This window comes from Amblyomma maculatum, chromosome 2, assembly GCF_055883805.1.
Source record: "Amblyomma maculatum isolate TAMU_Amacu chromosome 2, ASM5588380v1, whole genome shotgun sequence".
Classification (NCBI taxonomy): domain Eukaryota; kingdom Metazoa; phylum Arthropoda; class Arachnida; order Ixodida; family Ixodidae; genus Amblyomma; species Amblyomma maculatum.
In genome coordinates this window covers 31781292-31808243 of record NC_139345.1, presented here as the reverse complement: position 1 = coordinate 31808243, position 26952 = coordinate 31781292, and the positions used below count along the sequence as shown (strand labels likewise).

General features: G+C 47.1%; 1 protein-coding gene across 3 annotated transcripts in view; it reads right to left on the bottom strand.

Moving 5' to 3' along the window:
• ssp3 (SCAPER domain-containing protein short spindle 3) overlaps positions 1-26952 on the bottom strand; it is a 116713-nt gene that overhangs the window by 8883 nt on the left and 80878 nt on the right. For all 3 annotated transcript variants that reach the window (XM_084593705.1, XM_084593707.1, XM_084593706.1), the window contains one exon: positions 13947-13983. In XM_084593705.1, coding sequence (XP_084449831.1) covers positions 13947-13983 — 37 coding nt within the window. The remainder of the gene's footprint in view (positions 1-13946; positions 13984-26952) is intronic.

The following is a 26952-nucleotide window of genomic DNA, read 5'->3' as shown; positions in this document are numbered from 1 at the left end:
AAGGAGGCCGCTCAAGCAGCGGCGTGCGTGAATAGAGGCAAAAGAGCGGAATAAAAAGTAGGAAAGAAAGAAACAAAGGAAACACCAGAATTTCCGCCTGGCCGGTCACCAAACCGCGAAGGTCCCATGGCCGCTGTATGCAGAAGAGATTAGCGAAGAAATAATAAAAAAAAATACATAGAACGAAAACGGCGAAGGCGTGTCTGCAGTCAAAAAAATCCTCGTCGAAATGCAAAGAGCGTGCGCCATGCACGACACAAGCCCTAACATAAGCAGGAAATCTAGGCCGTTCCATCAGACAAGTTGGGTAAAGAAAAAAAAAAGAAACCATAATACATATGTACCTGTTTTTGTTACTTTTGCATATTGTGGAACAAGGGAGTAACGTCGCACAAAGAAGCAAGGAAGTAAATCCCTCACAATCCAGGTTAAGACGCTTTTTGACGTACGACACATTTAGCCTCTCGTTCAAATCAGCGTGGTTTTACTCCTATTTCACTAGATTCAAAGTTGAAATGCAAATGGGAAACAGGGGGTGGGGGTGGGGGAGTCCGTTTGTTTAGACCATATTAATTATCACTGTTGTCAAAGTAATGAATATAAATGCTTGGAAATCCCTTGACCAAACCAATAAATGCTGGCGACAATTCACTCACACGTACGGTCTGGTTTAATGTGCGATCCATGCCCTGCCTCCCAGCATGTTTCCGTCGTCCTAACCCAAATCACTCAAGTCTCGTTCAGTATTCCGCTAACCCAGGATACACTGATCTACTCCTTCCTTTCGCCGCAGGCACCCTAAACCATGAACTTTTCCTTTTCTTCTTCTTCTTTTTTTTTTTTTTTGCACTGCACACATTTCGAGACCAACACTACTTAATATAAGCTGGGCGCTTCATTCTCGCCACAGTACCACTTGCATATTTGAGCCAGCGTGCCGCGGATCGTCCTCTCTATGCCGCGTCCTCGGAGTCGGCAAAGTTTGGAGTAGAAAACGAAACTAGGGTTTGTGAGTTCAAGCCAGTGGACACATTCACAGTTTGTACGTTCACCGCTTTCGCATGCCTATACCTCTCTCTCTCCCTCTCTCGTCACACACACGCACACGCACACACAACACACACACGTATATATATATATATATATATATATATATATATATATATATATATATATATATATATATATATATATATATATATATATATATATAAGTGGCTTGACACCGAAGACCACAGATCTGTCAGGCGAGCCGGGGGTGAGTTTGCTCGCTGCATATATGCATGGCCGTCTACACAGTGCCCACAAAACCCGTCGCCTCCCGACGCTGCTGTGAAGTAGTACGTATTCACAACGCAGACATGCCGGAGAGTAAAAGAAAGATGACGCTCTCTGACTAGAAACAAAACATGAAATAAACAAAAAGACGCGCTCAACTAAGCAAAAGACTAAAGGATATAATGCACACACACACACACACACACGTAGACACGCACACATATACCCGCATATATATACTACGAAACGGGAGTCTCGGTTGGCAAGCACCCAAGTTTTTACGTTCCATCTGGTCCTGTCTTTTGCCTGCTTGGAAGGCTGAAAAAGCTGCATGAAAACGACAAGCACTGATGAAAAAAAAAAAAAAAAAAAAACTACGAGCAGGGAAAGAAAAAAAACAACGCTAACAAGCCGTAAGAATGTTAGCGTCGCCAAGAATACCCGGTGGAGAAGCGGTCGTCAAGAAATAAATATTCTCGTGACAAGATCAAAAGTAAATACAATGAAAGAAAAAGGAACAGCGAGAACTGGGGGAGAGGACGCAGAAGGAGAGAGATAAGGAGCAGAGCTCAGCAACGCAACCACAATCAGATGTCTAAAGAATACACAAAGGAAGCGGGCGAACGTGGTTGGCTGTCGCTAAGCAACGAGGGCGGAATGCTAGCCAGCCAATCAGGGACGTTCCTCACTCTGGAGGATGAGAGCGCCGATCGAAACAAATGTGGTGGGAAAGGGCACGAGAGGATGCCGCCGCTAAAAAGCTGAACAGGAAGTTGAAAAAGTCTCGCCGCATTTTTTCCCTCTCTATGTTTCTAGACGCTGTGTGGGATGGCATAAAAATATCACCATCGCTTTGCGCGCGCACGCGCGCACGCGCACACACACACACACACACACACACACACACACACACACACACACACACACACACACACACACACACACACACACACACACACACACACACACACACACACACACACACACACACACACACACACACACACACACACACACACACACACACACACACACACGCGCGCGAACAGCACAGAGTGCAGTTGCAGTTTCGTTACCGAAGTCTTGTGCAACAGCGAAAAAAAAAAGCCAAATCACAAAAGCCACCGCAGGCACTAAGTAAAGCGGAGAAAACGCTGATAGGAAGAATCCAAAACGTTTGATTAATAAAACTGAGCTACTGAACTGTTAGAAATGATTAGAAGCAACAAACGGCACGACGACAGAAAATTACAAAAAAAAAAAAAAGACGTCACAAGCAAATACACTGCATTGTTGGGCAGCACTCATCAAAGAAGTTGCGGGAAAAAAAAGGACCTGGTTCAAGAAAAAAAAATAAAAATAAACAGCTCACACATCGACACATGCTGGAGAGGTTAAGCAGGGCAACCGCGGCGATGAAACGGCTGTCAACTCTGATGCGTCTATGCCCAAACAATGGGAGCTTCTTTGCGTGACTGTAACTGCCCGCCAGTTGGCTAATTTTACTCGCAGAAAGATACTGAAAGCAATGAAAGTGGACAACCATAAGAAACTACTGAGAGATCAAATATACCTCGTCCCCGGTGAGAGTAAAAAACGTTGGGCCAACTCAAGAAACGTACGCAAGTTATATAGTTTCACCATAGAATCAAATGATTTAACGCCATATTCCCACCATGCGTGTCATAAATAGCGAAAAACAAAACCGAAAGCTCAGACTTTAGAGGTTGCTTTTATATCTACGCATTGAGGTGTACAGCTCAGTGGTTTGTGCGCTATTAAATTTACAGAAGAGTGATTTCAGTCCCTCTGAACTGAAGACAACTGTGGCGCCGTCAGGAAGACTGCTGAGGATTCTCATATTTATCAGCCGGACTATACCCACTGCAGGGTGAAAGCCTCTTCTATTACACCAATTAACCCGTTAATGTGCTAGCTGCATTCAGTTGACTCATCCGCCCACTTAACTTTCTGCCGCCCCTGCTGCGCTTTCCTTCTATTGGAATCCAATTTTTTTACTCTTAGCGACCATTGATTACATTGTTTTCGCACTACATGCCCTGCCTTTGCCAATTTCTTCTTCTCGATTTCCACTAGAATATCATTACCTTGAGTTATTTCTCTCACCCGTTCTGCACGCTTCCTTTCTCTCAAAGTTACAGCTACTATTTTCCTTTCCATAGTACTCTGCGTTGTCGTCATCTTACGTAGAACCGTTTTCATTAGCCTCCATGTTTCAGCCCCATAGGTGAGTACCGCTAAGATGCAACTGTTATACAATTTCTTCTTGAGAAATACCAGTAAGCTGCTAGTCATAACTTGCGAGTACTTGCCAATTGCACTCATTTCAAACCTTATTTTTCTTGTTATTCCCTTTCATTGTCCGGATCCGCGTTAACTACCTGTCCTAAGCATATAACTTCCAATGCTTCGCTGCCTAACGTAAACTGCTGTTCCTTCCCGAGGCCGTTGAACATTACCTTAGTCTTCTACATATTGATTTACAAGCCTACCTTTCTGCTTTTCCTGTCTAGGGCATCAATCATTCTTTTCAAGTCATCCCCTGTGTTACTTAGCAAGACAATGTCACCAGCGAATCGCAGATTACTGATGTATTCTCCATCAACCTTTATCCCTAACAGCTTCCATTCCAAACCTCCGAATACTTCCTGTAAGCAAGCTGTGGATAGTCCTGGGGAGGTCGTGCCTCCTTGCCTAACATCTTTCCTTATGGGAATTTTACTACTTTTTATGCAGAACTATGATTGCTGTGCTGCCACAACAGATGTATTCCAGTACTTTCAGATACGGCTCATCTGAAACCCTGATTTCGTAATGCTTGCACGACTGCCGAAGTTCCTACTGAGTCAAATGCTTTTTCGTAATCAATGAGGATTAAGTTCTTTTTTTCCTTCTCATCATCGCAAAAAGATAATCTCACTATTCTATCCTACACCAGAGTGCCATGTAAAGCGTGCTTTTTAGCATAAGGACTAACCTGGTGATGAAGATTGCTTTACAGGCTTGCTTAACAAACGTTTTACATGTCCTCTGCCCTGTAAAGCGTGCTTTTCTGCAGTAACGCCGATCAAACGGCAAAGCCGCCGCCATGTAATGGTACAGTGGCTAGAATGGTCGCGTTTCAAGTTGCTGGGTAATTGAAGGGAGAATGCCCGAGGGTCCGTTCACACTTGCGGCATGATAAAATACTGCGATGCCAGGCGTGATGAAATTACTATTGTTAACGCAGAAAGATTTCTTGTCTAATTTGAACGGTGTGTCTTCGGTGTGTGACCACGAGATGTGCACGGGAGATAATGACGATAAGAAGGACGATAACAAATGACAGCAATGATAACCAGTATACCATCAATCACAACTCATAGCAATGCAACCCATAGATTACTAGAGCCATGATAATGACGAGATACGATAGATAATACTGATAACGTAACTAAATGAAAATTTAGGTCAACATGAACGGTAATTACAACACGCCATCAGATTAGACAAATAGTTACTGATAAGATAGCGATAGTTAATTATAGCGATGACGTGGTTAACTGATGACGATGACGTGGTTAACTGATGCCTAGACTAGAAGTTGTCAACGAGTTGATTACGGCATAGCTACATGCAAGAAACATGTCTAGTAATAAAGCTGTAGACGCCGGAAAAGCAATAAAACGCAAAACGAGTTCACAACGGAGCTAGACATGAAACTCGCAATGCTTTAGCATTTCCGAACAGAAGAACACTGAAGTGTACGCCTGTACATTCTTGTAAGAATCGCAAGACCGGATGCTCAGCCCCTGTGCAACATTAATTCTTTACCATCTGGACAAGATATATCAAAGAGGCGCACGTATATTTGTGCATAATTCCTTTGAGTATTTTGTAATTAACTGCTATTGTCACGTGCTAGCCAAACACTGAGCGCCGTGGATCCTGGCGGGGTCCTTACGTAGTGGGCGACAAACGCTTACCAGCAAAATCGGGAACGCATACAACTGAAATTACAGCAAGCCGGCAGTGAATGTTTTGCTTTACCCGGTTTATGCGTAAACCCATGGACAAGTGTGAGGTAGTAAATAGAAGTTCGCTTCGCATACTTTTGTAGCTTAGCGCAACAATGTTAGAAACAAAGCCTTTTAATACAAGTACTTTGACAGTATTTTACTAACAAACGTAACTGGCAAATGAGCTATGCCAGTGACTTAACTGTTCATTTTATTAAAATGCAACGGGGAACCTCAACTATATTTTAACGGCTGGAAATATTTCTTATTGGTATCTTGTGAAATTGGATATAACCTTCAAGCTTACAACTGCCTCGACAGAATAGGATTGGGCTACCTGCAGGCGACATAAAGACAATTCAGCAATTGGTTGTATCATTTAAACGTTTCAGGGCAGCTCTGGAACAATGCGGGTGGTGGCCACCTTAGCTTGCTCTTTCCCATTCTCGAATGCTTCCTACGCGCAGCACTTGCCAGCCTCGCTAAAACAATTTGCCAGCTTCGGAAAAGGCCAAAATTCTCCTATATAAATAGTCTCAAGCCGCTCCTACGCCCCACGCACGGTAATATTAACGACTAGAGTGGGCACGAAGCCATTCATTCGAATGGCAGCCTAGAACTATTGGGCTGAAAAGGTATTGGGGCGTCTGTAAGCTACAATAATGGTCACAAATGAGGCGTTTAGCTCTCACGGGTCACTCCGTGCCAGAAGCGCCAGGGCTTGCGTCCGACCACCTGATGAAGTTTTCTCCAAAATATTTCGGGAAAATGTTCCCCAGTCATGTGATAGCCCTCTGAAGTTTGCAGACTAGCGACTCATGAAGGGCTTAGGAAGACAACACACACACACACACACACACACACACACACACACACACACACACACACACACACACACACACACACACACACACACACACACACACACACACACACACACACACACACACACACACACACACACACACACACACACACACACACACACACACACACACACACACACACACACACACACACACGCGCGCGCGCACGCACACGCACACACACTAACAAACAAACAAACAAACAAAGGCACATGTCTCTTTTCTTCTCTATGCTCGTAGAAACATTCTACATCAGTATCAATCAGGTACAGACTGCCAGCAGAATTTCCGCCATATATTTTAGTCAGGTATTTTAGTCCAAAAAGTGCCATTTTTAAGATTTCTTTAAAAGCTAGGTCGAAATCGCTGAGCAATATAAAACTCTAAATACTGGCCGCAGACCTCAAGAAAACTGTGCGAGGCCTATTTCACAGAAAAAAAAAAAAAAAAAAAATCTTCCAGACTACTTCCAATATTTGCACCCGGTTCAATTCGCATCCGAAACGCCGTCCCCTTTGACACCTTGCTCAAGTGGGACGACCTATATGCATGTGAACGTGCCTCGCCTCCGCTCTGCAGTGCATTTTCTGGTTCCCTCCCACATCTAGCCCGGAGCCGAGAAATTTCGCTCGGGTCCCTAAATAAGTCACTAAAACCATTCGCCTAATACAGCAGGTGAAAAACATAACGCGGATACATATTCCGGTTAAACCTAGTTATCCGAGCGGAAGATCTGTTAAGAACGGCTACACGGTCATTGTGGCGTTTCTTCTCTATGCGGGATTTTCGCTCTTCGTCGGTCTCTGTCTCGATCCGATCACGTTTTCTATTCGCTGCTGCTTCTCGGAGAGCTACATCCATTGTATAATCACAATCAGCCCGACCCTGTCCCGAAGCTTTCACGCACTCGGCCCGGGACGCACCTCCACCATGGCGAGACTGGGCAACCAGCGTCGGCGAAGCAGTTGTTTCGCCTAGTCACGTTATATCACAGAGGTAAGCCTCCGAGTTCACGATCGGAGCGATCGTTCAGTGGCCCCAGGTAGTGCTATGGACGAGAAAGACGAAGAGGCGGGCAATGGCGTGGGCAGGAGTACTCGCGCTGGGCCCGCTCCGGAGGCTCAAGATCAAACGTGCAAGTGTGTATGCACTGCTCGCGCAGCAAACCAAGAGGCTGAAGAAGGCCGAAGCTGGGCTGAAGCGCTCGTGCATTAGAGAACGGTCTCATAAGCCGAACGAGGCAGCTGCACCACGTCATCGGTCGGTTCTAAAAAAAAAATACATATTAAGTACATTTGATTACATTGCATGTTCAGAATGTGCCATTATTAGAGCCCGTCACGCGTGCTTCTCCTCTTCCCTCACGGCAGCTCGCCGCACACGCTGGGTTTGGGCAGCCATCGATACTCTGCCTTGAGCGGATTACTTCTAAGCTTACGGGGCTTTTCCACTAAACTGGACACTCGCTACCTTCATCATGGCTCCACTGCAGCCTGATATGCGGAGATGTGGATACTTAGGGATAGCCCTTTCTGGCTATATGGCCAAAACTACCCGGTTGAAGCTTTTCGTATAGTGTTACTACATCAAGTAGTTACTACACCAAGTAGTTCAGGCCTATCTGGCTTCAGTTAAGATTTCCGTTCTAGTTCTGATGGCATTCAATCAATTCAATCGATAGCCTTCAAACTCCCACCTATGCAGAAAATTGTTTTCACGCAAATGAAGGCCTATGTGAACTTAAATTGGTGACCAGTCATAGTCCACAAAATATGTACTATCAAAACAAGTGATTTGCGAAGTGTGCAGGAACCGGTGGGAGACGCGGCAAATGCTGCTTGCCTACGCTGCGCGGCACTACCGACAGACAGCTCGGTTATCGCCATGTGCCCTCCGCCTTATACTCATGCTGTACTGGTTAGCAGTGTAATATGACCTTGATGCAAATACTAACGTTAACAGCTCCGGATTGGTATGGTATTTTAAAGCAAGATGAACGAAATTTCAGAAGGAACTATATCCTGCTGCAAAGTGAGCTGGTGCGTTTGGGCTACGTAGCTTTCGCTGCTTGGCACAGAAATTTGCCCCAGGGTACGTTTTTTTTTTTTCGTGAAATAAATGTTAAGTTCACTCCGGAAACAAAGTACTAGCCGAAGGCAACAGATACGCAGGGTGGGAGCGAAAGGGCTGTCAATGCTCCCAATGCAAACGAACCAATGTCCGCTCCTAATGTGGCGACCATGCTGCTACCACCAGAAGGCTGTTTCAAAGCTACCCCGCAGTGTGCCCACACCGCTTTGGGGCCAAAACATCCCTTCTCTGCTCCATGTTTATTCAGCCGATGCAATTAAACCAACACGCCATTCAACACGGCTAAGTCAAGCAATATATATATATATATTTTTCCGCAGGCCAAGACAAGCTTTCTCGTAAAAACAAAGCACGCGGACAGTTCTTTTCTGTAAAGTAATGGCGCAGAGAGTGCTTCCAAGAGCCCATGATTACAGGGCTTGGAAACAGTTACAACCCCTTGAATTGTATATATTTCGAAAAAGATTACACTTCCATTAGATCACCGTGAAGAAGTGCTGAGCGGAGTCAGGAAAAAAAAAAAAAAAAAAAAAACCATCTTTGATATACTTCTGAGCATTCACCCGGGAATTTCCTGTTAGGATCCGCACTGCTTCCGCGTGCGCCTGCAGACGTCACGTAGTCGGTGACTTCTAGCCCAATAACGTTTGCTTGTAGCACACGATGCAGCAGTCTTCCCACTATTTCGTAGAAGCGAGATGGAAAGCAATGCTAACAGAGCGCTGCGTACATGACAGCAGTAAAAGCTTAGGTAGGAATGTATACACACGTCAACGTTACGAGTCCAACATGAGCCGCACAAGATGACGCATCGACGAATTCAGAGCCACCCACTTTCATTACATTTTTTTAAAAGCCTGTTGGCAGAGGCGCGCGGATCCTAAAGAGCCAAAGTCAAACAAGTTTACAAACACGTACGCATGTTACGTACCCACGAAGTGACTGCTCCGCACAAATGTCACAACTACAATGACAGAGAGAAAAGTAGCTTTCACAGCTTCGATGAAAGAAGCCTAGAGCGCAAGATGCAGAGCGGCAAATGTTTTCGTTTTTGTCAGAAAAAACATGGCTGGAGTACGCCGCAGTCATGCAAAACACGTACCGGCTCATTGAAAACGCACCCCCCCCCCCCCCACCCCTATTCCCGACCTCCTCTACCATTCCGGGAAGTGATTGAGGATGAGAGGTAGAGAGGTCAGAGTCCATTCGTTACACTCACTCCCTTCGCCAAAGCCACCAAAGCTATCGAACTGATCAGCACCGAGTCGCCGCTGCCGCACCGCTTTTCCCCGATTCTCGTGCGTGTATGCAACAAGAGCAGCCGGTGAAGAGGGGAGCACATTTCGGGATAAACTCTGCCCGGCGCACACCCGTCAGCTCACGCAGCGAGGGCGCGTTCGCTGTCCCCTGCTTTTGCTACTCCCTCCACACTACTCCCAACCTTTCCTTCCCGCGTACGCGGCGCCCCGAAGGAAAAAAAAAAAAAAAAAAAAAAAAAAAAAAAGAGGGGGGGGGGGGGGGGGGGCTATTAGGAGAAGAGCGCGACCACTCTTTCTCGCCCGCGAAATGGCTAACGCGCAAACAGCGCGCTCGCCGCCGCAAATCCCGCGCTCTAATGAATAAATTAGCCGCTGCGTCGGCACGGCGGAGATTATCGCGGCATTCGGGGATTATGTGCCGGACTGCAGCGAGAGGGGGTCCGAATAAAACCGGCTAAGCACCGCCGGGGAAGGCCGTCCGGACGGGGAAATGTGCTGCATAACGTAGCCTCGGAAAAGGAAACAAGCGCCCCATAAAACGACGGGGTAGTGCGCCCACTGCGCTCGCTGTAGCGGCCGCAGCTCTGCGTGGACGGTGCACAAGAGTAGCTACGTCTCAGCTACGTAGGCACATCCTCCCAGAGTGCAAGACGAAGCCAATACACCAAAGCGTGTCTAAGCACTGGCCTTCTTTTCGTCTAAAAATCTTGATTCATCGGGTCTCGGCAAAATGCTCAATGTAAATGCGCGGAAACAGGTCGTCTGATAAGCCACACTTGGATGACGTCAAAGAAAGGTCTGCCACACCGCAGGTAACACGAGCAGGCACTACGCAGCTCGCGAATTAAGATGATCAACTCGTATCGATCGAGGATGTTTGCAGCCCGGCTGACACAAATATAATAATAATAATAATAATAATAATAATAATAATAATAATAATAATAATAATAATAATAATAATAATAATAATAATAATAATAATAATAATAATAATAATAATAATAATAATAATAATAATAATAATAATAAATAAATAAAAGAGGGAACAGACGTTACCGTCAATGAGTCGAATGAAAGAAGTTTTGGGCGAACTAGCTCTTTCTTGCTTCTCATCCTTACATTATTTTATCCTGCCCGGCGTCTCCTCCCCGGCCGGTGCCTCTCCGAACCTGGGAGGACTGAGAGACCTCACTGCGGTCAGCGGACCCGGCCAGGCAAAAGATCGTCTTAGTCGGGCCGCATACGTCATGGACTAACATCACATGAACGTTTAGATCGCGAGTGGAGTCGTGCGGAGACCCAGGAGGCCTACGTGCTACAAATTCTTCGTGAAATAAAGTTTTTTCCTCCTCCTCCTCCTCATCCTCCTTCCGAACGATCGAAACTATTGTCCACACATCCACAATGCTTAAACACGGCCCACGGTGTTTTGTTCTGACGTATACCGTCCACCTTGAAAGTGCACAACTGAAGGCCATGCAAAATGAAACAAATAAAGATAACAACCCAAATAATCAAACAATAAAATGTAAGCAGCAGCACCTGGAGCAGCTACACGTGTTGTACTGGTATACTATACTACGGCGCCCCAGCATCCCCAAAAAATACAACCGAAGAAAAAAGATGGCCAACTGCAGCTCAAACACTGCTGCTGCGCTTCTGCTTGTCCAGTGCTAATGGCTAAGACCCATGGTAAGGACTATGGCAGACTGTGTAGAAACCAGGACGACAACGATCGCAACGCGCACACAGTCACGCGCTTGCAGCTGATCATGTGACCGGGTGTTCAAAGCGTACGCTCTGAATTCGCCAAGGAGGTCCTCATATAATATTTCTGAGCTTGTGCTGCAAATAAAACCAACGAAGGCAGTATACAGAAACTGGCATACAGGACCCAAGTTCACGGTACTGGAGGGGGGCGCGCGTACGAACCCCGATAGACGGCAGAAATAGATTGATCTCTTCTTGCTGGTATCACTTAATGCGTCGATCCAGGAAAGTGCCATTAGAACTCCGTAACCATTTTGGCACTTGTAACTCACGTATTTTGTCCGGTACAAAGAAAAGGCCACTAACCGAACAGAAAACCTGTTCCGCCGGCTTCCCCTCGGTGCAGCATTTAAATTCGCATAACGAAAAAATACATCCCTGAAATAAGCAACTTGGTCATCGTGAAAGAAGTCCTCTCTCCTAACTGACGCACTGCCGATCCGTTTCGGGAGCTACTCCGACCCGCGGTTACCAATTGGCCTGAGAGCTCGCGGCAAAGTGTGCGCCTCAAACGCTCCGACAAAGGATAAACGAGGCCCATCCTCCTTTCCCGGAGACCGGAATAGAGGCAGGCAAGCAGACATAAAGGACGCAGCCAGACGCGGAGGCGAGAACAGAAGGCGTGGCGTTTACCCACGCCCGCGCTGGGACAAAATTAAACGCTGATCCCTTCCAACTAATCATCCATCCCCAGTCAAGGCGCTCCCCACCCCTCCTTTTGAAGCAGCGCTCCCAAGATGCGCGCCGAACGGATTAGGGAAATTTTCGGCCGCCGCAAAAAGCTTGCTTAGGGATTCCCGCCTGGCAGGAACGGCCCGATCGATCGACCGAGGGTCTATCGAGTCAACTCGTAGGCCTGAACAGATGACGAGAGAATACGAAGAACAAAAACTGGCCGCTACCGTCCGCGTATCCAACGCCACTAGGCAGGCCCGAGCCTGCAGTGAGTGAAGGCAGTCGGCAAATTGCTTACACGAGCTCGAGTTAATGCGTATCTTTATGTAGTTCTGGAAGAAGACTGTACAAAAAAATACAATGTGCGACGACAACCAGACGCTTTATATTTACAAGAAGCGATAAACGGAAGCCAGAAAAAGGTGGCTCCTAACCTGACGAGGTTTGCCCGTACACAATTCAGTAAAGAGCTTCATCCAATGTGTCCCAATAACTGTAATTCGAAGTGTAGTTTGGTTTGGTTTATGCCGTTTAACATCCCAAAGCGACCTAGGTTACGAGGGACGCCGTAGTGGAGGGCTCCAGGAATTTAGATCACCTGTGGTTCTTTAACGTGTACAGACATCGTTCAGCGGCCTTTCGAAGTATGAGTGATTAACTCTCAAGGTGTAATCGAGGAGCCCTTGTGGTAAGTCTTTGGAAAGCGAACTGTTTTACTATTACCCCCCCCCCCCCCCCCCCCCCTCCTTTTATTACAGGAGAATGTGCAGCTCCACACCATCGATGAGCTGGTGCAGCAGCGCCGTGATGCGCGCAGACTTAAAGCCTCCTTATCACATTCCATGCAAGCGCTGAGGGCGTATGCAATTTCCCATATTCTTCAGCCACCTGTCCCAGTTCCCGCTCCCTGGAAATTTGTACAGTTAGGCGAGAACAAGCCGATAGATAACCGCACACCAACGTCTGGAAACTCGGCATCGTCCATTCGCCAGAGATTTGAAGAGCAAGATGTTCACCTGCCTCAAGGATCCATTGTAGCGTACGTGGATGCAAGCCTACAAGGCTATGAAGCAAAAACAGCAATCTACTGTCCGTGGAGACCTAGCCTGAATCAGACCTCTATGTTTAAACTTTCGGAACAACCTACATCTTTCTGCGCTGAACTCGTGGCAGTTAGGAGGCGCTATGCTCCGTGGCCACCATTATTATGCTCCCTACGGCCCAAGTTGTCATCCGCCCTGACGCACTTCAAGCGGTACATACGTTTGCTCCGACGTGTCAGCCGTTGCCCAAAAATATGTCAAGACATTCACCATCTTGCGGCGCGCATCCCGCAGTCAGTACGTATTGAGTGGGTCTCACGGGACCTTCTGCCTTCCCAAAGTCAAGCAGATTTAGCGACGCGCCTCGTGACCCAAGACTCATCATTACCACGGCTCCTTGACATTCACCATTTGTTGTGGGTCTGCCCAGCTCTGAAACCAACACGAATCCGGCACTTGACGATAACTGGTTTTTCCGCAAGCAATCCTGCCTCGTACCTCGCTTGAACGCAGAGACCACATCATCGCTCACTCTTGGAATTCATAAAATCAGCCAACCGTTTTCCATTCATTTAATTATTAGCTCATTCTTCATCTCATACCGTACTGATGCCCTGAGGCAATAAATATCGTTAAAGATCACAATCGTGGCGCACGGATGCGTTAGTCACGTGACATTTTTTGTATTTCGCGGGCTTTAGTTATAGCTTGGAAAAACGATACACGTCAGGCTTTCTTTATCAGAAATAAATGGAATAGGAGTTTAAGAAGGTGCTCTCCAGCTTTGCAAATCACATTTATTAAGAACATTAAAAATCGCTTATGGTGCGCCAGATGGCTGGAAACTGTATACAGGCGCTTTCTATGGCCTAATTTTTAACCCTTGGCTACAGTTAGCTTGGACACCCGGTATACCGCTGCGCGACAAGACATCGTACTCACCTCGTTTTCGTTCGCAGTGAAGGTCCAGCAGGCATTCCTGAAAAGAAAAGAAAAGAATGAGCGGACACAAACACCTTATCGTGCTGCGCTATGTGGTGCAGAAGGAAAGCTCTTTGTGTACAGAGTTAGTCTGTGCACGAACACATTGACACGTTGGTACGCGAGAGAAAAAAAGAATTGACACCTGCATACGAGCACTTAGATCGCATGGCCATTAATGAGTACAGCACCCTGAATCGCCAAGGGGAGGGGGACGCCGGTGCTTAAAACCTCATATCGTTGCCCCTTTTCGCGCTTTGTACTGAAAACGAAGCAATGCGTAAAAATCATTCTCCTGCGCAATGGACAATAACAAGTTTTGACTAAAGCCCACATCCTCCCTCTCTCAGACCAACAAATTGCCACGCAAACTCAATTTGCGGCAGTTCAAGAAGAATTCAATTCGAAAATCCAAATAATAACTCAGGGGGTGCGAAAACGCACGGGAATCCCCGATGACCCTCGACTAAAAACCCACCGAAGGTCCGCTGGCATGACAGATCTCAGCGACTGCGAGTCAGTGGCGAGTAACGCTGATGGCTGCCTCCCCTAACCGGCAACCAAACCACCTAGAGCTCTGGCAGTGGAACTGTCGCTCCTTCAAGAGGAAACGCAGCTCCCTGCAGATGTTTATTCAAAATCAACCGATACCTCCGGACGTCATCTGTCTCCAAGAAACAGGATGCACAACATACCTCAAAGGATACCTCACATACACCCATGACACGGCACCTAAAATAGCTACACTAGTGGCCCCTACACTAACAGTCATACCGCACGACCTTCCCTTCAGTGAAATTAATCAAGTTCTCATCGAGATCATCTCTCAAAAAAGAAGAAAGCAGAGTGTGTTTGTTCTAAACCTTTACAGTCCTCCAAGCAACACGCAGGAAGATTTCAAGCCACTTTTACTGGAATGCACACGCATAGCGGGAACGAACCCCCTTATTATTATGGGGGACCTAAACGCTGTACATACGGCATGGGGCTACCACAAGGACACCCCGAAGGGAACCAAGTTGTTGGAAGCGGCTGAGCAGCTGGACCTCTGTCTTATGACGGACACCATGTCCCCCACTAGAATAGGAAACAGTGTAAGCAGAGACACCTGCCCAGACCTAGCTTTCACCAAAAACATAAGACATTGCACCTGGACCAATCTAGAAGAAACACTTGGCAGCGATCACAAAATCCTTAGCTTATCCCTAATGACAACCCGTATGAAAAGGAACATTGGCTCTACTAAAATAACAGACTGGGATAAGTTCAGACAAATTAGACGGCCACACGACGGCATCACAACAATTGAAGATTGGGTTCAAAGCCTGAAGAATGCTCATGCAAAAACGACCAAGACTATCAACACAACGACAAAAACCCCAGAAGTAGACAGACATCTCCTACATTTATGGGAAGCCTGAAAAAGTCTATTAAAACGGTGGAAATTGCAAAAATTAAATAGAAAACTTAAAACGAAGATAGCACAGGTTACGGCTGAAACACAAGAGTATGCTATAAAGCTCGCCAAGCAAAACTGGGCAGATTTCTGCAATTCACTGAAAGGTACCCTAAGCACGGCTAAAGCATGGTCAATATTAAGAAGCATGATAGACACATCAAAAACCAAAACGGCAACAAGAAGAACCCTCCACACCATAGCCCATAAATACCCGGGCACAGATGCAGAGTTGATCACCGCCATGCACAAGAAATACATAGGAGACCCTACTCCGGCTTGCCAAACTTCATATGCGGGTCAACCAAACCCCTCCCTTGACTCCCCCATAACACTGGCGGAGGTCTACTCAGCCGCCCGTACATTTACAAGAAACACTGCCCCTGGAGGAGACAAAGTCACCTACGCTATGATTAGGAACTTAAGCACCGAACATCTGCAAGACCTAACGAGGTACATCAACGAAGAACTGTGGGAGAAGGGACAGGTCCCATCAGCTTGGAGACACGCGGATATCATCACCATACCAAAGGCTGGAAAGCCACCGGCTGTGGAGAGTCTCCGTCCTATCTCCCTCACTTCTTGCCTGGGAAAACTCTATGAAAAAGTAGTCCACCTAAGGCTCCAAAATTACATCGACGAAAACAACATCTTTCCTTCCTGCATGCTGGGCTTCCGTAAGGGACTCTGCACGCAAGATGCTTTCCTCCGGATTAGGGAAGAGGTAATCAACACCATACCCCGAAAAGGCGAAAATTTCATTCTGGCACTAGATCTCAAAGGAGCATTCGACAACATTGGCCACCAAACCATATTGCAAGAATTAAACAATATCAACTGCGGAGAGAAAATTTTCAAATACGTGAAGGCTTTCCTCTCAGATCGCACAGCCACCATAGGAATTGGAGAGATCCGATCACCAAAAGTACCCATGCCGAACAAAGGTACACCGCAGGGTTCAATAATCTCTCCAATGCTATTTAACATAGCAATGATAAATTTAGCAAAAAAACTGTTGACCCGCACTGATATTGGTTTCACTTTATACGCGGACGACATCACCATCTGGGCTACTCAGGGATCCTTGGCGCAAAAAGAAGAAGCTCTGCAAGCCGCTATAGACCTAGTCGAGGAATTTGCCGGGGAGAGTGGTCTTCAATGCTCCCCAGAAAAATCCGAACTTATCAGGCTACACAGAAGAAATTACAAGTCCCCAGGAGAAATTCAGCTCTCTCTAGGAGACCAGATAATTCAAGAGAAGGACAAGATCAGAGTTTTGGGGCTGTGGTTGCAAAGCAATTTGAGAGTGGATTATACAATCAAAACACTCAAAACCACAGTCAACCAAATTTCCAGAATGATTAGAAGGGTGACCTGCCACCGGAAAGGGATGAGGGAGGAGGACACCCTACGCCTTGTACAGGCCCTAGTCGTTAGCAGAATTACCTACGGGCTCCCATATCACGAAATTAGATTCACTGATAAAAGGGCCATTGACACTATCATAAGAGGAGCCTATAAAACGGCCCTAAACCTCCCGCCAACAACATCAACGGAACGTCTTTGGGCACTCGGAGTGCACAACAACTTCGAGGAGCTCAAGGAGGCGGTTCTAGAGAGTCAGAAACAACGCCTAACAACAACGCAGGCGGGTAGGGAAATCCTGTCAAAACTAGGGCTATGGCAGGCACTAAGAACTTCTGAGGTCAAATCACAAATTCCGACATCCACAAGAAACAACATCTATGTGAACCCGATACCCAGGCACATGCACCATGAGTTACAGAAGGGTCGAAGGAAAGCCAGAGTCAAATCATTGGAAAAACAATTGTCTAAAGACGCGGAAGTTGTCTACGTGGACATAGGGGCTTACGGCGAACCTGGCAAGTTCACAATAGCTGCAGTTGACCACAAGAAGAGGCCAATTATTCAGGCTTCGATCTATGCCAAGGATCCTGCGGAAGCGGAATCACTGGCAATAGCCATCACCATAAAAACACAAGACAACCAAAATAAGTCATCACACGTAGTGACGGACTCCCAACCAGCCTGCAGGGACTACCTGGCCGGAAAACCTCACAAAAGAGCGTGTGCAATATTACGTTCCATCTCACAGACGCACACAATTACATGGACACCTGGACACGAAGGCCTAGAAGGAAATGAGGTAGCGAATGATCTAGCCCGAGCTCTTACAAACCGGGCGGATCCCCATCCCTACCTCACCCCTCTCCTAGGACCCTACGGCGACAGGCTGGAACACCTACGGTTAGAAAGAAGAATTTTCTCACCACCACACAAACACCTTCCTTCCTCGAACGCTATAGACTGAAGAAAAATACAAACAAACACATTCCCTAATCTTCAAATTTTAAATAAGATAAGCCCAACAAAATACACGAGTTACTGTCCTTGGTGCGGTGCAAGCCCCACACTCTTTCACATCTCTTGGGAATGCCAGGACAAACCTGACCCAACGTTAATAGTGCCATGCCCGACACACGAGCAGTGGGAGGCGGCCCTGACCAGCGACAACCTGGACCAGCAAGCCTGGATTATCCAGCTAGTCCGCAAGTCAGCTGCCAGCGGAGCCCTGGACTAGGGGCACCGACCACCCAGCTCCTGCGAATATTTACTGATTATATGCTCATTAAAAGTTTTCTCTCTCTCTCTCTCTCTCAGAAGCCGAAGGCGAGGCTCAGCAGATAATGCATGTTTCTCCATAATGATTACTAGCTACATGATGTGTCCTTTCTCTTGTAATGCACAGGAAAAAAAAAAAAAAAAAAGAGGTTTCAAGAATCCAGCTTCAGATGTCGTAGTAGCCGCGTTAACATCAAGAAATGCAACAAGCAGCATTTTTCGCTGCATTTTTCCATGCATTTTTCGCTGATGCGTCATACGAATGTCTCCACGCTAACTTGCCAATTGTTTCTATCTCAACAATTTTGTACAGATCCCCCCCCCCCCCCCCCCCCCCCCCCCCCCCAATGGACATATTTGCAAGAACGCCAAGCACTCGATCTACCGGGCAAAAATTAACGTCCTCTTCTTTGCCATGCGACGCAGCCGGAATTTTTAAAATCAAGCGGCTAGGCGCACACGCTCTTCAACAGACAGATAGAGAGTTAAAAAAAAAAAAAAAAAAAAACTCTTTGCTCGCGTTAGCAGTGAAGTTGGTAGTGCGTATGCTGCGGGCGGGAAGCACACCACCACGACAAGACCGTCATTCGGCCGCCTGGAAGAGAGCTACACTACGTAACAAGGTCGAAAGCGCGATCCAGGCTTGTGAAGGGTGTCCAAGGAGCTACTTCGTCGTCAGAAGAAATAAGCATCACCATCACAACCACGAGACTCACCCGCTTTATACACGGGGAAGCGTCACGACAGAATCAGCTGAATTTAATCCATCCCAATCCAATCCGATCGGCCAAAGGAACAGCAGCGCTGTACTGCTGGAGTACGGCACAGACATATGCACTACTCCGGCGACGGCCTCGATGCCCAGGGCGGGCACGAACAGGAGCCGGTCGAGGACCGCCAGCTGCCCTCGCTTTCACCGCTGCCCCCGCCACAGGACGCAGAGTCCGTGCGCGCCGAGCGAAGGAGGACGTTCCTGACGCTCGGCATCTGCGCCGCCGTGCTGTTCGTCATGGTTGTCGCGTACGTCTCGTTCATGACGTCCATCGAGACGGCCGCGCTGTCGAAGTCTGCTAAGAAAGCTACCCCCTTCGGCCACGCCCACCACCGAGAGCAACCCCAACCGACTACGAAGCACCGGCGGCCGCAGAAGCAACCACCCAGAGACAACACCTCGCAGACCGACTTCTAGCACCTGCCGCACTCGATGCCACGTGGCCACGTCGACGCAATCCCGCGATCCTGGCGCTCGTTACATCGACGTTCCTTCACTACATACAGCCACATCCAGACACTATAAGATCACCTGCTAGCCAGGCGCGGAAAAGGCGGGCGACGAATGAAGGTGTCTTACATTTTCTTTTCTTTTTTTTCGCACGCACAACCACTTGTGTGCCCGAATTATCGACCGGGATGTGCCTGTGCTACATCACATTTTCGTTTTGCCTTCAACACTTAACCAGGTGCTTGCGGCAGTGCATCGCTAAAGAAGAATCCTTGCAGCGGTTGCATAATCATCACTGCACACGAACGAGTGCAGCCTTGTTAGGACCGGACACTTCGACTCGCAAAATTAAATTATTGATGTGTGACATACAATACCTGCCTTGACATTAAGCCACGACAGGCCAAGCCGTAATGCAAAAAAAAAAAAAAAGTGAATAACAATCCACGAAATGCGCACGACAGACAATGATTTTTCGGTGCGGAATTTTGAACGCGAATTACAAGTGAAAACTATGCTTCGATACAGAGCGCTCTGTACATAGCCCGATAGACAATGCTCAGCTGCCTTCTTGGAAAGCGAATGCTCACACAAAACATAACATCAGCACGACGAGTTTGACGATAAAACCGATTTGGGGAAAGGGAAAGTAACCGAACTGAGAATGCAGACTTTTGCAGCCGCAATCTCAAAATATTTCCGTCGAAAGAGTTTCACAGTTGACAGAGCAAGCTACAAACCACGGATATATGACAGTGCAAGCAACGCGACGCGGCAAAAAGTAATTCGTGAAGCGTGCGACACGGAATCTGGAGAAGGGTCGGCTTTATTCCGGCGAGTCACCTAGCTTCTAATCGCTTCGTCCGCGATCGTGGAGCTTTGCGGCGAGTCGGCCGTGGAGGTTCCAGTGCTCAAGCCGTTGCCGTCGTCAATGGAAGGGACTGCTTCCTCGTCCACAGTGCCCTTCTGGGCTAAGCGAGGCTCCACTGTTTCATTGGCAATGCCGATGCTGCCGGTGTGCTGTTCGGCCAACACGAAGAGCACCGCCACCACCACGCACGAGGCGAGCACAAATAAGCCGCCGACGACCAGCACCACCGTTCCGTCGGGAGGCGGCGGCGGGGACGGGAGTGGAGAATCGCCGCCAGTGTTGGCCGCTTTCACTGCTGCGGTTGCACCGGGAGTCCCGCCAGCAGGCCGAGGTGGTTGCTTATGGCGTTGCTGCGCCTCCGCAGTGGCTGACACCATCTCAGAGTCTCCTTTCACCGCTGATGGCTGTGTTTAGCGACCAGTAATGAGATGCCTTCAGAATAAACACGCAGTATGCTATCATAGCGAGCAACATAAAGGGAACACGCGACCGCGCGCTTGTGGCTGTTCTAAAATCACGCTTGTGTGTCGTTTGACTTCGTAAACGGATCGACCAGGAACGGCCAGCCTCCATGGAAGGTTCGACCATCTTGCACTGCCGTTGTCAATTCGCGGGGCAGTGTTCTTGAAATTGTTTAAAACTAAAGTATAAGCTACGTCGTGCCTCCAGTATTCACAAAGCCATTGGCGCGTAATCGGGCTCTTTTTTTTTTTTTCGCCTGTTCCTCGCCTGTATCTTTTCTTGCACGCTTATGTACCTTGGATGCTAGAAGAGTCGACGGCAGGGCTAGGAAAACACTAGAAACTGATAACGATGAACGAAAACACATCCCAGGAAAAAGAGCCACAGGCACCCATACACAGCTTGAGGGACCGCGAAACTTAATCCATCCTTCTATCCAAAAACACAGGGTATATATATATTCAACCTTAACGCTCAGTTAACAATACAGAGGATGGGCAGGAACGCGACACAAGATGCAAAGTAGGCTTCTATACGACCTTGACATCAAACCGCGGCAAAAGGTTACTTAGTCCGACGGTGCCCACGCCGGGCCCGCACAACAGATGACATATTGGGTGTTTCCGCTAACACATCGAACATTTCGAATACAAGCAGTTCGAAACTGTGTGTGTGTGTGTGTGTGTGTGTGTGTGTGTGTGTGTGTGTGTGTGTGTGTGTGTGTGTGTGTGTGTGTGTGTGTGTGTGTGTGTGTGTGTGTGTGTGTGTGTGTGTGTGTGTGTGTGTGTGTGTGTGTGTGTGTGTGTGTGTGTGTGTGTGTGTGTGTGTGTGTGTGTGTGTGTGTGTGTGTGTGTGTGTGTGTGTGTGTGTGTGTGTGTGTGTGTGTGTGTGTGTGTGTGTGTGTGTGTGTGTGTGTGTGTGTGTGTGTGTGTGTGTGTGTGTGTGTGTGTGTGTGTGTGTGTGTGTGTGTGTGTGTGTGTGTGTGTGTGTGTGTGTGTGTGTGTGTGTGTGTGTGTGTGTGTGTGTGTGTGTGTGTGTGTGTGTGTGTGTGTGTGTGTGTGTGTGTGTGTGTGTGTGTGTGTGTGTGTGTGTGTGTGTGTGTGTGTGTGTGTGTGTGTGTGTGTGTGTGTGTGTGTGTGTGTGTGTGTGTGTGTGTGTGTGTGTGTGTGTGTGTGTGTGTGTGTGTGTGTGTGTGTGTGTGTGTGTGTGTGTGTGTGTGTGTGTGTGTGTGTGTGTGTGTGTGTGTGTGTGTGTGTGTGTGTGTGTGTGTGTGTGTGTGTAAAAAGCCACCGCGGACGCTATTTAAGTTAGAATCTGAACAGCTTTCTAATATCTCAGGTAAGTGGTCAGTGCAAATAGAAAGTTCGAAGCCATGAGCAAGACGATACCGTATCCATTTTTAGGCTAAAGAAATCCTGAATTACAGAAGTCCAACAACGCACCCAGATCCAGCACTTTTTTCCTCACAAAATCTAAACCGAGCGCATTAGACGCGCAGGAAGGTCGGTGGAAATGGCATGTCACTTGGTGATGTGCTGCAATGACGACGACGTCCAATTCGAACCGCGAGAGCTGTTGTGTCACATCAAAAATACCGTTTTGCTTCGACGATTGATGCAGGGAAAATGGTTGCCCATTTCGTGGCCGTTATTTTTGAGGGCAACTAAGCGAAGAAAATGCGTGGCACAGCAGAGCAGGAAGCCTGAATTCGCTCCCCTAGTCCCTACAATACGTCAGCAGAGGACGCGCCGTTTCCAACGAGCTTCCGGTGCATCTCGTAAGCTCAGTTTCGGTTCTGTGCAGTACAAAGCGCCGGATTTCCGCGCCCTCAAGGTTCTTAGAAAATAACTTTTCTTCGTTTCAAAAACTGAGATGGCACTGCCTTGTTTACGGCTTTAAATTCCCCGGTGGCACTAACCACCAACCACCTCAATAAGGAGTTAATTTGTGCGCTTCAGTTATCTTTTTATTCAGAACTTTCGAAGTAAATTGCGCTCGCCACGGCTTTTTTTTTTTTCCCCTCTGAAAATATATACATATATATCTAAACTCCCTAACTTTAGGCATTTTTGAAAGAGTTCGCCGTAACACCTGGTTCTGAATGACGCACTGTGTCGGATACAACTTAAGTCTGCAATAAGCGCCACACACAATTCCTCCGTGACAGAAAGTAGACCGCTGCTAAAGCTCTTCTTCTTTTCGGAATAAAGAAGCTAAGCATGAAATCAAATTTCAAGATTACATATTCTAGTGAATTTTGCTTATTTGGTGAGGTCAAATTTCAAAAACAGATTGTGTTTACTGTTCAGCGGAGTAATTCAAACGCAGTGTACCACGGCTCATAGTTAGAAACTGCTGTTTTATTTTTTAAGTAGCATCCTACTATAGTCTCATCAAAGCTGCGCTCTAAACAAAAAAGAAAGTAAGGAACCTCCAATTCAAATTTCGGATAACACAAATGAGTTCCCAGTCGCTTTCAGACCGAATCATCAAGAAGTAAGAGCATATGTTAAGCAAGGAGACACGACATTACGTGCGCCGTCACCTCACATAACGGGCCAGGTACAAACACTGCATGTGGGTTACTGACAAGAAACTATACCTGCGCAACGCGTCCGAAAAAGCATGACGTGAATAGAAACGAACAAAGCGAAATTACAAAGTTATTGCGAGAACACAGTCGAATGCCTAATATAGCAGCGGCTTCTGTAGCGAAAATGAATCATACACGGCTGCCCTTAAGGCGATCTGCTTAGCCAGTAAGGCGTCTCGGAAAATATGTTCCCACAAGCCCGAACACCGGCCGGAAAGAAAATGGTGAAGTTGCCTGTCAGGGCCCGTAACAACACACCTTCCAACGCTGTCCCCGTTTCGTAGGTGGCTGAACGATCTCTTGGCCCGGTTCCTGAAGTCGGACAGCTTCTTTCCACCTTCTTTTTCCTTCTCTGCCGAAAGGGACAACTAGAGCACCCGATATTTTTTTTTCTCTCTCTCTTACAATAGATATAGCAATTTTCGAATCGAACACGAGGCGTTAAAATAAAAGGGCGAATTTTAACTATGAAAAAGAAAAGTAAGAGTAGGGCAGCAAAACAGCACGCGATACAGGAACGACAAGAAAACTAGAGCTATGCGAAGACTCTGGACATATTTGTTACGCGGTCACCATCTCATCCATATAAAGAACAAGCGCCGTACAAACGAACCTAGCTCCTGGATTTGCGACGAAGTTTGTACAAAACTATAAGGCGCGAGCAAATTCGCACCCAAGCCGCCGAACGTGTTTGCAACAAAGCTGCCCCCATCTGGGTTTCTGCCTGAAACCTCTTCGTGGCCCCGAAAGCAAGAAAGATAACGGTTATCTTGCTTGACGTGATGAAAAACTAAACCGCGCACCGACTCGGTTACTGCGAAGGCTTACATTTCGAGCATGAGGCAGGGCATGGCACAGAGACAAGAAAGCACATATCCGGGCCAAGCCGAGCCAATGACGACGACGGCGTCAAGTACGGTGGCCCGGACCGAGGCAAGGTAGAAAAAGGGGGAGCAGGCAGCGCAGGATGACCACCGCGACGCCGACGACGCGGTTCGCGCCAACCGTGTTTGACGAGGATGAGGAAGAGGAGGAGGACTCGTCATTTTCGGGCTCCACGCAGCCGTTGCAGCCGCCGCCACCCCGTAATTTGGCCCCCAAAATGGTGCTCGTAGCCTGCACGCTCGCCTTCGTGGTCAGCTTCGTCGTCTCGGTCGCGTTCGCTTTCGTCACCCGCGGCAGCACCGCCGCAGGACAAGTCAGTACTAAAGCCGTGTTCCAACCGGCGACACTCGTACAGGTGGGTGTTGCAAGAACACGCCGCGACACTGGAGCCTTGCCGTGAGATCACGTGTAGGTCGGGATCTACCGCGTTTGGTGAAAAAGGCGCCGCAATCATGGAGACAAAACTTCCGCGCCTCGCCATTTCGGTCACGACAGCAGGAAAGCTGGCGGCTGTTGCCATAGTAACAGCCAATGATGCGTGGTTTCGTTCCGCCATTTAGCTCTCATGCAGTGGCTGCGCTTCTCGGTCGAAGGCTATTTCCATTGTTTGAGAAAACAGCACACCGAGCAGCCACTGTCTTCTGCTCTTGCTTTCTACAATGCTTTCTACAGAAGCTATGAGTGAATTCGGTAGTGCCAGTTTCCCATGTAACGGAAGGTTATGTCCTCCGATCGATGCAATGCCACGACGTGGTCGCACTAGGCGGCTTGAAAAAGTTTTTCCATGCCTTTATGCAAAAGTTCCATGACCACTAGACCTTTATCAAAAGACACAGGGAAAGAATGTTGGTTCGCCGCCGCGACCACTGGAGGTGTCCACAGGCTTCCTGTAATGAAGTCTACGCCGACAAAATTAACTAGGTTGCCTACACTACGGCTTACCACATAGCTTATGACGTGAACATGGCCCGAAAAAAAAAAGAAAGAAGAAAATAGCAACGTAAAAGTTCATTTACAGCCGCAAACGGATAAAAAAAAAAAACAGAAACAGCCGGTCAAAAAACATTCTGTGAATTCCAGAGCTAGGTGATTGCTGAAAGCTGACTCAATGCGGTGTCATTGTTGAATAAGGCGGTTAAGCGCACATCTACAAGTCGAATCCGCAGCATCTTAGAGAGCCTCCAAATGACAACATGCAGATCCGAAAGGGCGGCCTTCATAGTTTAACAAGTGAGTGGTACCATCGTCGGTCGCGGGCGCGCGCCTTCTCATCCTGGTGCTACTGTCTCGAAAACCTTCTCGGCATGGCGATCTCGCAAGCCGGTATCCTCGTGAAGCCTCGCTTCATCTTTAGGTACACGGCGCTTGGGTTCGCGAAATTTCTTCTGCATACCACTGCCTCAGGCAGCCTAGCTTAGGCGCCACAGTAACGATGGAAAGCCACGAGTCCCTGGCCTTTGTTGAGGCGCGTGCTGATGTCAGTGCGTGGAACAGCTCACTTTTCCCACTCTAGAATTTGGCTATGTGTAACGCCTCACTCACGGTTCGTGCATGTTATGTGAAACCTTCATATGCAATTGTAGTAAAGAAGTTTTTAGAGCAAGATTACATTTTAATTTTGCAGAGAAATTACGGCTAGTGCCGAATGCTGGCGACGTACTCTGCTTTCAAGCTAAGTCTCTGTGCTGGTAGGCAGGCCACGCCGCTTGGCGTTGTATACAACTGCGCTTCAAAAATAAGGCGCATCGCAATATAAGGTTGTTTATTATCGTTATTTTTTTTTTCGTTACGAAAGCGATGTACACACTAATAATTACAAAAAGAAAATTAGAGTCTCTTAAGATATCTCGTAAAAGGTGAACGCGAAAGCCTAGTAGCAGCAGTAGTCATTAGTAGTCATTTTAGTCATTACTATTCATTACTAAGCTTTTTCTCCATTTCTAAACTGTAGTAGTTACAACACGCCGTTAGACATATTGGTCATTACGAGTCATTAGCAGTCAATGCAAGTCATTAGTGGTCATTTTACTCATTTTTACTCATTACTAAGCATTTTAAACATTTCTAATCAATTGTAACCGTTACAAGTTGTCAGTACATATTGGCATAAGTCATTAGTCGTTTTAGTCACTAATATTCATTACTAAGCATTTTCTGTCCTTTTATTCAATTATAGTATTTGCAAGTAATAGACGATACTTCGGAAGTATCATCGGATCGGGAATCTTCGTGTCGCCCAGAGGAGTGCTGGCTAACACGGGCAGCGTTGGAGCTTCCCTCGTGGTCTGGGTGGCGTGCGGGGTCTTAGTCATTAGTCGTTTTAGTCACTAATATTCATTACTAAGCATTTTCTGTCCTTTTATTCAATTATAGTATTTGCAAGTAATAGACGATACTGGTCATTTTAGTCATTACTACCCACTACAAAGCATTTTAGTAATTTCTAATAATAGTCCTCACAAGTCGTCACATAGTGGTCATTACAAGTCACTATTATTCACTGCAAGTCATTATTACGCCATTTTAATCATTAAGACTCATTATCAAGCATTTTAGTCTTTTCTAATGAATTGTCATTCCAAGTCGTCGTTAGACATATGGGTCATTACAAGTCAATATTTGTCATTATTAGTCATAATAGCCTATACCAATCTCTATTCATTCATTTCATTTCATTTATTCATACTGTCAGCCCTGGGCGGGCTATTACAGGAGCGGATATCAAACTTGAAACAGAAAAAGAACACATCAAACAAACACTGAGATCAACACTAAATTTCATACATAATTGTGTTTGCCACTTGAACAAAACAAAAACATTGTCATAGAAATCAA